This window comes from Peromyscus maniculatus, chromosome 4 (assembly GCF_049852395.1).
Source record: "Peromyscus maniculatus bairdii isolate BWxNUB_F1_BW_parent chromosome 4, HU_Pman_BW_mat_3.1, whole genome shotgun sequence".
Taxonomy (NCBI): Eukaryota; Metazoa; Chordata; class Mammalia; order Rodentia; family Cricetidae; genus Peromyscus; species Peromyscus maniculatus.
Genome location: NC_134855.1, coordinates 125,250,310 through 125,266,813, shown reverse-complemented (window position 1 = coordinate 125,266,813; position 16,504 = coordinate 125,250,310). Strand labels below are relative to the sequence as shown.

General features: G+C 37.9%; 1 protein-coding gene across 1 annotated transcript in view; it reads right to left on the bottom strand.

Annotated features, from left to right (window-relative positions):
* Xrn2 (5'-3' exoribonuclease 2) overlaps positions 1-16,504 on the bottom strand; it is a 78,429-nt gene that overhangs the window by 16,267 nt on the left and 45,658 nt on the right. Inside the window, exons 22-27 of the mRNA XM_076570788.1 lie at positions 16,349-16,446; positions 15,632-15,711; positions 13,725-13,781; positions 4,021-4,089; positions 3,810-3,941; positions 1,686-1,813 (exon numbers count right to left, since the gene is read on the bottom strand). Of these exons, the coding sequence (XP_076426903.1) occupies positions 1,686-1,813; positions 3,810-3,941; positions 4,021-4,089; positions 13,725-13,781; positions 15,632-15,711; positions 16,349-16,446 (564 nt within the window). The remainder of the gene's footprint in view (positions 1-1,685; positions 1,814-3,809; positions 3,942-4,020; positions 4,090-13,724; positions 13,782-15,631; positions 15,712-16,348; positions 16,447-16,504) is intronic.

The following is a 16,504-nucleotide window of genomic DNA, read 5'->3' as shown; positions in this document are numbered from 1 at the left end:
CCATCAAAGCCACAGCATCAGATAGCGTACTGACAACAAGTGGGCCCTGAAAAAAATGAGACCTTCAGACCTCATTTCTTCTTAGGTACTACATCCACAAAATCTGTGCTTCAAGTTAGAAATTGGTTTATAAATCAACTGGCATTAAAACTGTGAAAAGCGGATCTTTGTGAGTTCAAGGCCAGCCTGGTCTACAGAGTGAGAGCCAGGGAAGACGCAAAGCTACACAGAGAAACCCTGTCTTGAAAAACCAAACACACACACACACACACACACACACACACACACACACACACACACACACACACACAAACAAACAAACAAACAAAAACCCAAAAAAAAAAAAAAAAAGTGACAAGCACAGAGCCTGTAGACATGTCCTAACAATCACCAACTTTACCTGGCACTTTAATAACTACCTAGCTACCCACCTAAAGCCAATGCCTAGCTCTATGGTATATAGTACTGAGATACAATTTGGGTCAAGGAAGGATGGCTTAAGTCTGGTGTGGCAGATCAAGCCTGTTGTCCCAGCCCTCAGAAGGCTAATGCAGAATTTCTGTAATTCTGAGACCAACCAGGGTTACATACTGCCAAACAAAGCCTTATCTTAAAAACAAGAAACAACAGTAACAAAAAAGCAAATGAGATAGGAGGGAGGAGGAGTGGAGGGAAGGAGGGAGCAAAGTTTAAAGATTTCTGAGTTCTCTGCACTACAACAGCATTCTTTTTATTCCACGTGGTAGCAGAGGTCAAATGCAGGAGCCTGACAAGCAAGATAAGGATCTGTTAAGCCACACCCCCTGCTCCCATCCTTCTTTTGAAATTTAATTTTTGTAAAATATTACAAATATTCAAAAAACAGATTTTAAGCGTTATCGCACCTCCAAATTAACAAATGCTAGCCTCTTGCCAAAGCCAAACAGTTGTCCCCACACTGCTACCTTTGTCTGGTTGGATAGCAACCATATAACCAGGAATGGAAAAGTAAAGGCCCTATTGAGATAGTGTAGAGAACCTGGTGCCTGATCTGTATTTTCATGGTGAAAGAGCAGAGCCATGGAGCTCAAAAAAAAAAAAAAAAACAAAAACAAAACATTAAATGGGAATAAAATTAAATTCAGTGGGAAACCTAAGCACTCAACTGTTTTCTATCATTACTATGGCAATCAAAATATTATATTACTTCTTTTGTGGCCGACATTCTAAACTGTGCCTGACACAGGTGTTGAGAAGTAAAAGAAAGGCCAAGCTTCTCTCAGATGAGAAATATTACCACCTAAAGCAATGCCTAGCTCATGTTAGGTAGGGCTAACATACAATTTGGGCCAAGATAGGAATACTTTTGCCGTTCAGCATCTAAATGATCACTATTTCAACTCTTAAAGTATTTGTATTAATGGATAAACACCCATCAATTGAGTATCTGCACCGTGAACTAAGAAATAGGTTTATAAATAAAGAAAAGGAAGAAATTCAGTTCACCTTACTTAATTAGCTAAATATAAACAAAAGAGAAAGTATTTGAAACATTTTTCATACAGTGTTCTCTTACAACTCTTCAAGCAATGTTTAATTCTATTTCTCCATCGAAGCAACCAATCTTTTTGGCAATGAGGATGAGAACCAGCCTCTGCTCTCATATTTCATTTAGAACATAAAGTAACCGATCAGTAAACACTTACTTGACATAAGTTTTGGAATCTGTGCTTGCCCCCTCAACAGCGGCCGGTACAAGCTGCCCTGGTAAGTGGCAGGTGGTGGTGCTGTGTTGCTGTAAACACCAGTCCCTGAGCCTCTCGGCATAGCATGGCTGAAAAGAGACCCCACATAAGAAAAAGGGTTAAGAGATACACAAAGATATAGTAACACAGTAAGCTAACAAATCAAACACTAGTGTTGCCTCTTTATTTTAGACCTGATTAATATAAAATACGGTTCATAACTAATGTTCAAAACTGTACACATGGTAATAGTGATAGCAAATGTTCATCTGCCATATCAAGATGGTCATAATCCTCTAAACATCTAATTACTTATGCAAAAGGCAACAAATCTGTAGGCATAAGGTTTTTTCTCAATCATCTGTTCTGTTAATGTCACTACTAATTACTATTCTGTATTTTGCTGTTTAAATTTACCAAATCAAACACTGCCCTGTATCTTTCTTTACTCTTAGTAATTATAACATGCAATCTAGACTATTTCACTATGTTATTGAAACTTTTCTCTCATTTAGTGCTAGATTATAGGTTCTGATGAACAAGACATAGTTAAGTGTACAGCTATGCTCTTTTAAAACTATTTTCTCAAGGTAAGTTCCAAGTAATAGGAATTTACATAAAATATTGTCTTTGAAACTAGGAACTCTACCTAAAAGCACTTCAATGTTACCTTCTAGAAGATTAAAAATGATACAAAAACCTTACTTGTCTATTCTAAAGTTGTTTCTTTAATTATCAAGAACAAAGAGTTTCCAAACAGTGACAGTATTAGCTGACACTTTCAGTGTCAGGCAAAATTACTGTCCACTTTACATGTTAGGAAACTTAGACGTAGAGCAGTATAACTTTTATAAATATAGGAAGAAACTTCAAAAAAAAAAAGAGACTAAGTTTTACGCTTAACCTCTAAGCCACTACTTATCTTTAGACATCTCATTAATATCAAAAATACCTATTAATGAGTTATAATTTTAACTCCTGAACTATGAGTTATTAACATTTCCTCCAACAAGTTGCTTTTTCTGAGATAGGGTCTCACTTTGTAGCCCGGGTTGGCTTCCAACTTGTGATCTTGTCTTAGCCTTACAGGTATTATGGGGATATGCTACCACACCCACCCTAGAGCATCATCATTTTTGTTTGTTTGTTTAAAGTTTTTTTTCCGAGACGTTTCGCTGTGTAGCTCTGGCTGTCCTGGAACTCACTTTGTAGACCAGCCTGGCCTCGAACTCACAGAGATCCACCCACCTCTGCCTCCCGAGTGCTGGGATTAAAGGTGTCCGCCACCACCCAGCCATCATCATTCTTTTTATCCCAGCCGTAACTATCATTGTTTCAAAGTCCTCTAAATATAGCTTCTTCTATCACTAGGAAAAAAGACAATCTGACATCGAATAAGAGTAAAAGATAAAACCACAAATGTATAAAGGAAAAATAGATGATCAAATAAAAATTATCTTAGCTGGCATGGAAATGTCAATTCAAACAACAGTGAGATATCAGCTTTCAAGCAAAGGAAAACAAAAATTTAATAGCCTGGTGTCTTTATGTACTAATATATTAGTTAATACTTCATAAAGATACTCAGTTGTAATGATACATGACAAATGCAAACCTCATTGATATTAAAAACATAATTTCATTCCTTTGTCTGTTAGAAAACTAGAAAAACCTATTAAGAGAATAGACTCTTCATGCAATAAAAAAAGCAATATATTAAGAAATATAGATGTGAACATTTAAAGTGAAGAAAGGTTAATCCCAGCACTCTTAAGACAGGCAGGCAGATCTCTGTGAGTGAGGTCAGTTTGGTCTACATAGTGAGTTCCAGACCAGACAGCCAGAAAGATCCTGTCCCACAAAAAACAAACAAACAAACAAACAAACAAACATACACACACAAAAAAAAAAACAAAAAACAACACAAACAAAGGGATGGGGGTAGATTATCAAAATCACTAATACAGATACAAAATTGTTGTACTGTATAGTCTCTTAAGTATGTGTGGCAGAATTACTGACTTGTTTATGGAATGACTCAGAAAAAAAAAAACATAATATAAAAACAGGAATTGTAAAACTCACCCTAAAGTTCTAAAGGCTGCCTGGTCCAGGTGAACAGGCCGCCGATCCCGATTAAATCCAAGCTGGGGTTTCCACTGCCGCCCATTGCTGGATTTTTCCCAATCACCAGGTTTTAGAACTGCTGCTGGCTTCCTGGCCATTTAAAAATACACTATTTAGGATACAGGGATGGACAAAGCACACATCTAGCTGGGTAGTTTAATGTTGTTACCTTGCTCCTGGAAGCATTACAGCTTTAAAAACATAATCTTCAGCAAACTGTGGATCTTTAAAATTAATACTGAAAGAGAACAACGAAAGTTTTAAAATGATTGTGTCATTGGTTTTAATTATCAAGTAAAAACAAAGATACTTTTTATGTTAAACAGAGAAACTAAAATTCAAAACTATCCAAATTATTATCTTAGATAATGACTGTCAAATGGTTAAATATCTTTCTTACCAAACTACTTCTGATCTCTAATATATTGTCTTCAGGTAACTTTCTCTATAGAAAGAGCCAAGTTCTAGATAACTGTAAATGACCACAGAAAAAAATGATACACATTATCCCAAATCCTGAGAATTTCCAGTACAATACTGGAAAAGGTGAGGAAGTTTATAACAAAATCTAAAAATAAAATGTGTACACATATAGCTAGGCAACTGTGCTGGCTAGTTTTATGCAAACTTGACATAAACTAGAGTCTTCTGTGAAGAGGGAACCTTAATCAAGAAAATGCCTCCTTAAGATCAGGCTGTGGGCAAGCCTGTTAAGTCATTTTCTTAATTAGTGATTGATAAGGGAGCTTGTGGGTAGTGTCACCAATGAGCTAGTGGTTCTGGGTTCTATAAGAAAGCAAGCTGAGTAAATCATATAGAGCAAGTCAGAAAGTAGCACCCCTCCATTGTCTCTGCATCCAGGTTCCTGCCCTTTTTGAATTCCTGTCCTGACTTCCTTTGATGATGAACAATGATATAAAAGAGTAAACTAAATAAACTCTTTCCTCCCCAAGTTGCTTTGATCATAGTTTCATCGCAGCAATAAAAACCCTAACTAAGATAGCAACTTCTAGGGGAAAACAAACACTAAGAGCTTCACTAAACATCATGGCTGGAATCACACACCCTGCTTTAATAAAATCTTGGTTAACAATTATAGATATACTAAGGAGCTCAATCAAATTCCCTTTTTTGGTGGTGGTGGTAGTGTGTGTATATATATATCCCCTAAATTGTTAGGTGTATGTCCGAGTCTTCCTTCTGACTCAGGAAAAGCCATTCTAGGAGTTTAGTTATGCATCAGGGTTATACTCAAGAAAGCTTATGACACTCTTATTCACCACATTCTAAGTTATAATCTGAATGTGTGAATAATATTATAACTTGTTAAAGAAACCAAGGTTCATCCAACAAATGAAATCCTCAGGAGACAGGTAAAAAACTTAGTAACAAAAAATGACGTGTAAAGTATATACACAATAGACCAAACATACATTTCAGCAATATTTGTTATTTTCTGTGTGTAATCATTGTCTCCCTGTCAATCCTGTTTTTTTTAATATTTCCCAAATTACTCTAATAATTACAATTAATTACTATAATCCATTAAAAACTTTTGTCTTGTGGTGGTGGTGCACACCTTTAATCCAAGCACTTGGGAGGCAGAGGCAGGTTGATCTCTGTGAGTTCAAGGCCAGCCTGATCTATAAAGTGAGTTCCAGGACAGCCAGAGCTGCTACATAAAGAAATACTGTCTCAAAAAAACAAAACAAAAAACTTTTTTTTACTGAAAACTTTGACATTTTGAGGCAGCTAATTATTTTCTTTCTTGTTCAATATCCTTTTTACAACTAGGGTCCATACTGAAAAATTTACTATAGTGAGACTTAACTGTATATTTTAAGTACACAAATCACAATTACAATAAAAAGTAGCATGAGCACAAGGAACTACTGAACAATACTTCATTTAGACGACTGGTTCATCTTCCATTTCACTCTCACTTGCAACAACTATCTTTATCCCTGGTGTCCTTGCTGGGCAAGGTGGCAGAAAGAGGGCAAGACAGGAACAGTAGTGAAATGTTCAGTCTTGGAAAGAACACGGAAATGATGTATTTGGGGTCATTAGGGCTTTGGAAATACCAAGAAAGAAAACTAGCTCTATATGCTCTCAAGTACTGCCTCATAGCAGCTATCTTGTTTCATTCAGGAGGTTTCCAATCTGCTAGGTTGTCCATTACACACACATCAGGGTGGCCATCTGCACACAGACTGATTAGGCACCAACCCTGTCTCCCCTTCTAAAACCAGAAATAAAGAACGTTTCACAGTTTTTGTTTTTTGAGACAGGGTTTCTCTGTCATAATTGTTTTATAAACAAGAAAGTAGACATGCAACAAGATGCCATATAAAAGATGCCAAATTAAAGCTGTGTGCACTTGCCTTCCATAAACAAAGGTATGCATGAATGGGGGAGAGGGACGATGGAATTCTTTTAATTGGGAACCAAGGAAAACATCCCAGGGGCTGCAGTCTGAGGTACAGTAAAACTAGTTATGGTATGGCAGAAAAAGAAATTGCTGAAATCTATAAAACACCTGAAGAATTAAAACTCTCTTTCTCAAACTATTCCAAAAGACCAAAAAAAGAGACTGTGCCAAACTCATTCTAGGAGGTTAGCGTTATCGAGATACCAAACCACACAAAGGACATAATAACCAAAAAGAAACATATAGACCAATATTTCTGATGAACACATATGTAAAGATTACCATCAAAATCCTGTCAAACCCAATCTGATAGCACATCAATGAGATCAAACACCATGATTAAGTAAGATTTATCCCAGAGATGTAAGGGCATCTTCACAAGTCAGTAAATAGTCTTTGGTATATGGTTTGAATGTGTAATGTCTCCCACATGCTCACGATTTGAATGTTAGTTGTTAAAACCAGGGGTGGTCTACCTGAAGGAGGTTGGTCACTAGGAGCAGATCTAGTGAGTGTATTATTTATGGCCTCTTTCTGCCACATTCTGTTTCCTGGTTAGTAATGAAGTAAAACAACTCGCCTCTCCTACACATTTCCATCATCATAGTGCTCTGCCCACATTTGTAAGACCAAACAACTATGGCCCAAACCATTTAAAGCTGTAAGCCAAAATAATTTATCCTCTCCTAAACTGTTTCAGGGACCCTATCACAGCAATGAGAAAAGTAACTAAGCAGCATACACTAAGAGGATGTAATGTAATTAAGGTAATATAATTAAAGGGAAAGGCAAAACCATATGCTCCTCTTAATAAAAGCACCCAATAAAACCAACATTCTCTTTGTTTTTTTCGAGACAGGGTTTCTCTGTGTAACAGCCCTGGTTGTCCTGGAACTCACTTTGTAGATCAGGCTGGCCTCAAACTGAACTCACAGAGATCTGCCTGCCTCTGCCTCCCAAGTGCTGAGATTAAAAGCATGAACCACCACTGCTGAGCAAAATACAACATTCTTTCATGATAAAAACCCTCAATAAGTTAGACATAGAAGGAAAACAAAGGCTTTATATGAAAAAGCACAACCAATTTTAAGCTTTAATAGGAAAAGGTTGAAATTGTTTCCTGATACATGGAACAATACAAGTCTTTTTTTTCCCGAGACAGAGTTTCTCTGTGTAGTTTTGGTGCCTGTCCCAGAACTCACTCTGTAGCCCAGGCTGGCCTCGAAGTCAGAGATCCGGCTGGCTCTGTCTCCCAAGTGCTGGGATTAAATGCGTGCACCGCCACCACCGCCCGGCTACAAGAGTCTTATATTTACCACTCCTATCTAGCACACTTTTGCCAGGGTAACTAGGTAAGACAAAGAGATAGAGGACATCCAGAGTGAAACAAAAGAGCGAAGGAGCCAACTTACTGTTGTCAGATTATATGCTCTTGTACACAGAATCCCCTGAGGACTACCAAAACCCAATGGAATTGATAAAAATAGTAAAGTTAAAGGATACAAAAATCAACACACACACACACACACACACACACACACACACACACACACACACACACACACATTCACAGAGTGAGAGAGAGAAGCATTTCACCCCATTACTAACAAAGTGGCTGAAAAGCAAATTTTTAAAAAGCAGTCTAACTAGTGGGTCTAAAGAACGAGCTCAGCAGCAATTAAAGGCACTTGCTGCTCTTGCAGAGGACCTGTATCCACACCAGGCATCTCATAACCACTTGTAATTTTAGTTCCAGGGAATCCAACTTTGGCTTCTAATATCCACAGGTACTTGCACAAACATTCAGGCACACACACATAAAAAATACTTTTTTTAGAGGCAGTCTCATTCCCATACTCAATATTTTAAAGGTAGAAAAAAACCCACAAATACATTAAACTAAGAAAGTAAAAGACATCTTCTATGAAAATTATATGATACTGACAAAAAAAAAAATGTGCAAGGATATACAGAAAGCTATAAAGATGGTCCAGGCTCAAGAAATGGAACCATTGGCCAGCAACGGTGGCACACACCTTTAATCCCAGCACTTGGGAGGCAGAGGCAGGTGGATCTCTGAATTTGAGGCCAGCCTGGTCTACAGAGTGAGTTCCAGGACAGCCAGGGCTATACAGAGAAACCCTGTCTTAAAAAAAAAAAAAAAAAAACCAAAGAGATTTTTAAAGGGAACAAAGACATGGTCTTCTTCCTAAGAACAAAGAAAAACTCAATTTAATTGAAGTAACCCTCTTTATTAGGGATCTGAGAGAACTGTAAACCCTACAAAAATGATCTGAGCACTTATTAATTCTCCCAAGGAAGACACAAAGCTAGTTCTACAGTTGCATACAACAAATGCCGTAAATTCTCAAGACTTTATTCTCACATGGAGTAAGCACAGACAGTTTAGGCAAGAACCTTCAAATGGCATGTTCAAGTTCAGATGACAGATTGAGGGGATGATCTATCAGAAAGTCACACACAGAATGACCTGAAACTAAGAAAATGAACAAGACCAGCAAAATAACAAGCTCCCAGGAAAAGGAAATAGTCCCAGGGTGCCAAAGATTATCTCCTCTGGCTATGTAAACCAGGCTGGCCTCAAACTCAGAGATCTGCCTGCCTCTGCCCCCTGACTGCTGGGATTAAAGGCTCACACTAGCATGCCTAGGTAACAATAAAGAGATTTCATAAGAGCTGACACTAACATCTGGAAAAACAAATTCACCCACATATGCCATTGACTTCATACACCATTCCTTTAACTGCCTAAAACTTCCAGTTTTCCATGCTCATGCTCTGAAAGGGAAAAAATTCAAGCCAATAGGTGAAATAATTACCAAAGCTTCCCTCAGAACCGCACCCAAACAATAATTTTTATATGTAAGATATTATACAAATCACTTAGAGAAAGAAAAGTATCTGAAAATAAATTTGGACATTCTAATTCAGGGGACAAAGATATTACTTATCTTAAAGACTAAATCATTCTTTTTCTTTGGATATCTGAAAACATAATATAGATAGTCTTCTAAAGTTAAAGACTTTTGGAATTTTAAATCATTCCTAAAAATGTGTATAAAAGTATTTTCATGTGGTTTTTTTTTTTTTTTTGAAATGTACTTTCCAATGCTGTAATATCAGCCACAACACAAACACCCATCAGGCAAAGATCCAAAGGGAAAAAAATTGATTAAAGTTCAAAAGCCTTTTAAAACACACTTTCTCTCTTTATTTACTTATCTATTTGTGCAGGGGGACACACAAGCTGGGGCACAAGAGTGAAGGTCAGAGACAGCTCGTAAGGTTACCTGGTTCTCTACTTCCACTATGTGCACTTCTGACATTGAACTCAGGCTACCAGGTTTGGCAGCTGGCATCTTTACCTGCTGAGATATCTCTGGCTAAGGATAATCTTTGATACAGGTCCATACATTTCCCATCCCTTCAGCATTCTCAGGTTTATTATCTTATAGGTGTCTAGGTGGAGCACTGAAGGGAAACATACAGATGACAATCCCCTATCTCTGAGACCAGAAACAGGGAATAGTATGCAAGTAGAATTTATCTGGGAGAGGAAGCAGCAACACTGAAAACAGGAGAGAAACATGCTGCCTCTCTCAGAAGTCCAAGAAAGAAGTAAGTCAACAACAGAATGGCTACAGCAGAAGGGCTATATCTCTATAGTACTTGCCCCAAAGCCTTAAACAAAAGCTCCTAAACCAGACCAGCCTATGAACTCAGTAGACTGGCTGAGGCCAGAGAACCATGTTCAGATTTTACATTATTCCATACAACTCTGCACCTGAGAATATTTTCACCTGCTTTTTCCAAACAAATGTAACAGTGCTGATTCACTCAACATCATTTTGACTTAGTTCATTTTCAAAAATATTCTGAGGAGCTATCAAGATGGTGAAAAGGGTATAGGCACTTACTGCACAAACCTGGCAACCCAGTTTAATCTCTGGAACCCACAAAAAGGTAGAAGGAAAGAACCAATTACACAAAGTCATCCGCTGACAGGCACATGTGCTCTGTGTGCATGCACATGTACCTGTATGCCTAATAACAAATTTTAAAATTAAAAAGAATTATTCTGACAAATGCCATTTCAACACTACTGTCTGAGAATGGTAGCATGTTTCTCAAAGCAAGGAGAAAACTCCAAACAGCAAGCTTCATTTTTACTCTACCTTTCCCTATACACTCTGTGATTAATGCTAAACCAGCATGCCAATGCAAACTGTTCTTGCAGGGGAGTTTTTATGATCCATATACTTGACATTTTAAACCACTTAAAGAGTTTATAGAATTGTGACATTCTATCAGGAGAGGTTAACCAGTTCAATGTCCTAGAAGCCAAATTCTCCCAAGTGTTTTCCACCATCAGATCTACTGTTGAGTGCACGTATCCCACTTCCTTTAAGCTTTTCATTCTTAGTTACCTATCTGCCAGCTGTGAGCCTTAAAAATACTGTGGTAATCATTAAATTTAAAATTCCATTTACATACAATCCAATTAAAGAACAAAAACAAAACAAAATGTCCTGAAGAGATGAATTCATTCAAAGATGATCCGAGCAAGTTTGAAAGACACTTCTTTGAAGAAAAACAATTCATACTGAAAATGTCATATATAAAATTATACAAGTTATACACTGTTTTAGCAGAAAACAAGCAATGGGGGTTAGTTCACAGAGAGGCAGATAAAGGAAAGAACATTTTAAACACTGAAAGGAGGGCAAAAAGGTCAAAGTGATGTTGAAAGGGCCAGCCAGAATGGCAAGGAGGTAACCTTAAGAAAACAGAGATTGAGGCTACAGAGCCAATGACCCTTTTACAGGAGTCGCATAGCTGATATCCACATTATGATTCATAACAGTGGCAAAATTACAGTTATGAAGTAGCAATGAAAATAATTTTATGGTTGGGGGGGGGGGGGTCACAGAACATGAGGAACTGTATTAAAGGGCCACAGCATTAGAAAGGTTAAGAACCACGGCTCGAAATCATGACCGGCCTGGAAAGTACATGTGGAGTGTGTGTGCACGCCTCCTGCCCCTCGAAGAAAAGAGGCAATTGTGCCCTGCTCTGTACTTTTCTATAATTTAAATCATATATAGAATGATTTATATATTTAGAGTTTGTTGGGGGGACACTCAATCACACTGTGAACCCTGAGTTTGCGTTTGCATTGATTGAATGAAATTAACCTTGGGTTAGGAGGCTGAATTAGCAACTAGTTGACAGAAAATAATCATAGAGCATCAGAGGGCAGCTGGGAGAGATAGAGAGACACAGGAAGTTGGAATGATGTGACCTTTTCTGACTTGGTGGAACAGAAGCACAGGTCTTTCAGAGACACCAGCAAGGACAGAGAGGTAGCTAGTTGCTACTCAGCCTCTCTGAGCTTGCAGGTTTTCACCCCAGCCTTAGAATCTTGAGTCTTATTTATAAATAGAACGATAGAAATTTAGTTAAAGCTACTGTTAGCGGCAGTGACAGTGCCGATGCCTGTGGGAACAGAGTTCCCACCAGGCTACGGCCTGAGCAGCCAGGCTGCTCTGCTGTTAGAGAAGCAGGCCGGTAACGCAGAGTTCAGCCACTGTGCCGAAAATAAAATAACAGGAGTCAGCAAGAAAAAACACTACCCAAACAAATTAAAATAGTGAAAAACAGAAATAAGATGACGACAATTAAATGAACATCAAAGTTAAGCTACTAACACACCAAATGGCTTAGGACATCAGTATGAAAGAAATAAAAGATCTCCCAAGGCCACTGGTTCTATCTGTTTACAGTCTTTAATGAACTTAGGAGATAAGATCAGAAGTGACAGAAACCAATCCAAAGTCAATCTGCTAGCTGAGGGAAAGTATGAAAAGAGTCAAAATAAATGACTGGAAGGTTCTATTTTTTGATCTTCATTTATGAAACAATTATAATTGGAATATACAGCTTGTACGCATACACACACACACACACACACACACACTTACAAAAAACTGGATCTTGGTCTCAACATCATCTCTCAGAGAAAAAGCTGAAAATTACACTGTAAAATAAAAATTAGCTCAAGTTTTCCACAAATCTTTAGAAAATTGTCTCAAAAAGTCCATATTTAAAGTTAAAAGTTTCAACATATAGCTGAATATGTGCCTAGAACTTGGATTTGTTTTGTAAACTTAGTGAGAACAGCAGACACATTAGGTATCAAACATTACAGGTTTGGAAACAATAAGCCAGCAACATCATCATCTATCACCCAAAAAATACTTCAGGACTTCTCCACTGATCTGTAACTCTCCTTTGGGCAAACTTCTCTATCATAATTAGAAACTTGAGTAGAATTAGCTATTTCTAGAGGGGTAGGTAGTAAAGCCTTTGGAAAATGCAGAACTCAAGGAGTACAAACAAAAATGTGACAATTCAAAAAGAGAACTAGTGTAATTAACTGGCCTGAAGCAACAGTGTGAGGCAGAGACCCCACAGGTTAATGCAACGTCCACACTTAATGTGGCAGAGCCAGATTGTTTGTGATGGGCTTACGAGCACGGCTTTAAAGTCTACACTTCACTCTTAACAAAAGACAGAGAGTCAGGACAAACCACATACAAAGATGAACAGCAAAACAAAACAAAACAAAAAGCCCTTCTAGAACAGCAATTAGCTACTAACTAGATCCATTTAAGCCAGGAAATAAACTGGTTATATTTTGCAATGAGAAATTTAAGTGAAATCTAAAGTATCTAATCAAAGTATGAGCAATTTTAACAATGGGTCAAAGAAAAAGACTTAGAATTATCAGGTATTTACCAAATTCTTAAATGTGTTTGCTTTAGTGTTGCCTGAACACTGCCAAAAATGATAACAGCATAAACTCTGGCACCCAGAGTTGCAATTATATCACACAGAGAAGCAGTGTGTTTTTATACACTTTTATTTGCAACAGTTACACTTTTTTTTTTTTGTAACTCAACAGAAGATGCTGAAGTGAGGGATAAATTTTCCAACGAACCTTAAGAAAATATGCTACATAATATTTTTGTTTTTTAATTCTGCAAGACCACAATTATAGCAATAATTTCAATAACAGTGAAGCAGTGTGAGCCACTGGGGCATAAAGGTCTGTCTGCTTCTGTATAGCATGCTACCCACAAACCCATTCTACCACCCACTTTCCTAATCCTGGAAGAATCAGAGGTTGTCAGGGGAAACCAGCAAACAGATAAGCATGCTTGTTAAATCAGTAACCTTAACAATATACATAATTTAAAGTCAAGAGGCTCTGCTCTGAGGTCTGCAACACAAGGACTCTCAATCTCCAAGAACTGGTGAATTAACACTGCTATTTCCTTGTAAATTAGAGATCTGTTAAAATTTACTTGTAAATGTGAAGCTGTGCCCTGGGCAAAGGCTCTGAATTCTAGAAAACTTACCTGACTGCAGTGTTCTGTGTCAGGTCCCGTAACATGGGCACGGGGGAACATACTGTTCTAAAGGGAAACAGAAGAATCACCAGTGTGCATAGGGAAACTCTTTGAGCAAGTAAGACACGCTGTTTGTGAGGCTTTTGAAAAAATAATCATTAAACTGCACTAACAAAAACAATATATAAGATGACTCTTTATTAAAAGTGAAAAGAATTATAGATCAAGAGTTTATATTGTAACATCTGTAAAACAGAACAAGAGATACTCCCCTTTCCCCAATTAATCCTAAAGAGGCAGGAAGAGATTAACCAACAACAACAAAAAAAAGTTGAATGGGAGCTGGCAAAGGGGTTCAGCAGTTAAGAGTGAACACCGCTCTTCTAAAGGACCTAAGTTCAGTTGCCAGCACCCATGTTAGCAGGCTCTCAACCTCCTATAGTTCCAGCTCCAGGGGGCTCTGACATCCTTCTCTGGCCTCCACAAATATGTGCACTCACATGTGCATACCCACACATACAAGAACTCACATGATTAAAAAGAAAATAAATAATTTAGAAAAGGCCAAATAGTCATTAACCATACTATTTTTTTTTCTTTTTTTTTTTTTGGTTTTTCAAGACAGGGTTTCTCTGTGTAGCTTTGCGCCTTTCCTGGAACTCACTTGGTAGCCCAGGCTGGCCTTGAACTCACAAAGATCCGCCTGCCTCTGCCGCTGGGATTAAAGGCGTGCGCCACCACCGCCCGGCCTACCATAAGATATTTAATCTCACTAGTAACCAGAGAAACACAACACTAAACCACAAGAGATTATTAAACAGATTAGCAAAAAAGTGGTAACAATGTCTCAAGGGTCTGCATGAGCACAGAGCATCAATCTCTCTCACAAACTACCACTCACTGGGATGATACTATACAGTAGCCACTTTGAAATATCTAACACACTCTAGTGATTAGTAAGTCCCCTCTGGAATATGTGCCCAGAGTAGGTATCCAAACACTCTGGTCTCAGAACTGTTTTATATTCTTTAAAATTACAGTTGGGCTAGGGAAATGATTCAGTCAATAAAGTGCTATACAAGCATGAAGACGAGAGCTCTATCCCAGCACCATGTAAAAAGCTGAGCGTGGCAACCTGTACTTGTAATACCAGGGCTGAGAAAGTAGAGACAGAAGGACCCCAAGTACTTGCTGGACAGCCAGTGTAGTCAATATGCCAGCTCCAGGATCAGAGAGAGACCATGTCTCAAAAAAGAAAAGAAAAATAAAAAGGTAGAGAGTAAATGGGGAAGGTATCCAATATAGCTGTCTAGTTTCTATACAAGTGAATGTATGCACACACTTGTACACACACACACACACACACACACACACACACACACACACACACACATACACACAAGATGGAGAGGGGGATCCCAAAGAACTTTTATGTTGTCTATAACTATTTGTCTATTAAAAATTTTAAAATACTAAATTAGCATAAATAACATTTCAATATAAAACAACTGTATTTTACAAAGCCCAACAAGAAGAAATAAGAATATTACTGTTACTTTTTTTTAATCTAAAAATCTGGCTTATTTATTTCAATTGTCTTTTCTGCTTCTTGTCCCACATCTTGCCTCTGAAAACCCCAATGTGTGTTCAAGGAACAGAATGGAAAAAGCAAGTGACAGGATAGTAGTAGCATACGGCAAAAGCTGTGACTGTGCGGGTGCCTCAGTTCCTTCTGGGTTCTAAGAAACCCCCACAGAAGGCAGCAAAGTTACTAAATGTACAGATGGGCTTGGAATCCATGTCTTTATTTTAGTCCAGCAGAATTTTGTTTTAAGTATAATTTTCATATTGGACAAAAAAAAAAACCTAAGTAAGCTTCCTTCTAGTTGTCTCAATGATACACAGTGGGTACTTACTGATCTGGAAGAATGGCTTCTTCATCCAAAGAAAACTTTCCTTGAATCCCATGACACAATTCAGGTGGCACATCTATTGGCTGTGGAAAAATGCATTCCTATATTTAATGAATGAATGGTACATGAGGATGCATCCGAGACTTGTGTACCTTTCTCTTAAGAGGACATAAGTTCAGAGGACTGTTATTCAGGGCCAAAGGTGAAGGTGCAAACAAAGCAAGGATCTATCAGCAGGTAAGCTGATAAACAGATTACGCATTTGCTTCATACTGACCATCATTTAGTCATACAAAGAAAGGACATTTTGGTAATGCCTATGACAAGGATGAACGTTCAATATGCCAAGTGAAATGAGGCAGTAAATGAGGATTCCAGTTATATGAGGTACCAAGAATAAGCAGATTCATAGAGATAGATAAATACAAGACTCTGGGGGATCACAGAATGGGGAGGTGTTGTTTAATACTGTCTAAGGGGCACAGAATTTCTGAATGGGTAAACGGTAAAGTTCTACAGATGGACAGTGATGCTAGTTGTACAATACCATAAACACATTCAGTGTCACGAAATTTTATACTTCAAAAAGTTAAGGGTAAATTAAATGCTACACACACACACACACACACACACACACACACACACACACGCACACGCACACACACACACACACACGCACACACACGTGTTCCTAATTATTAAACAAATTGTATACTGTACCTCTGTGGAACCTGTCTGATATAGCTCTAAAATGAAGTCACGTAATGGGTGAAGTTTCCCCACAAACAAAACATCACCTCCAAGACTATTTCTCCTGTCTAAATAAAAAAGAGTAAGACCACAGTCAAGTAATTACATCTAATAAGACCTATTTTT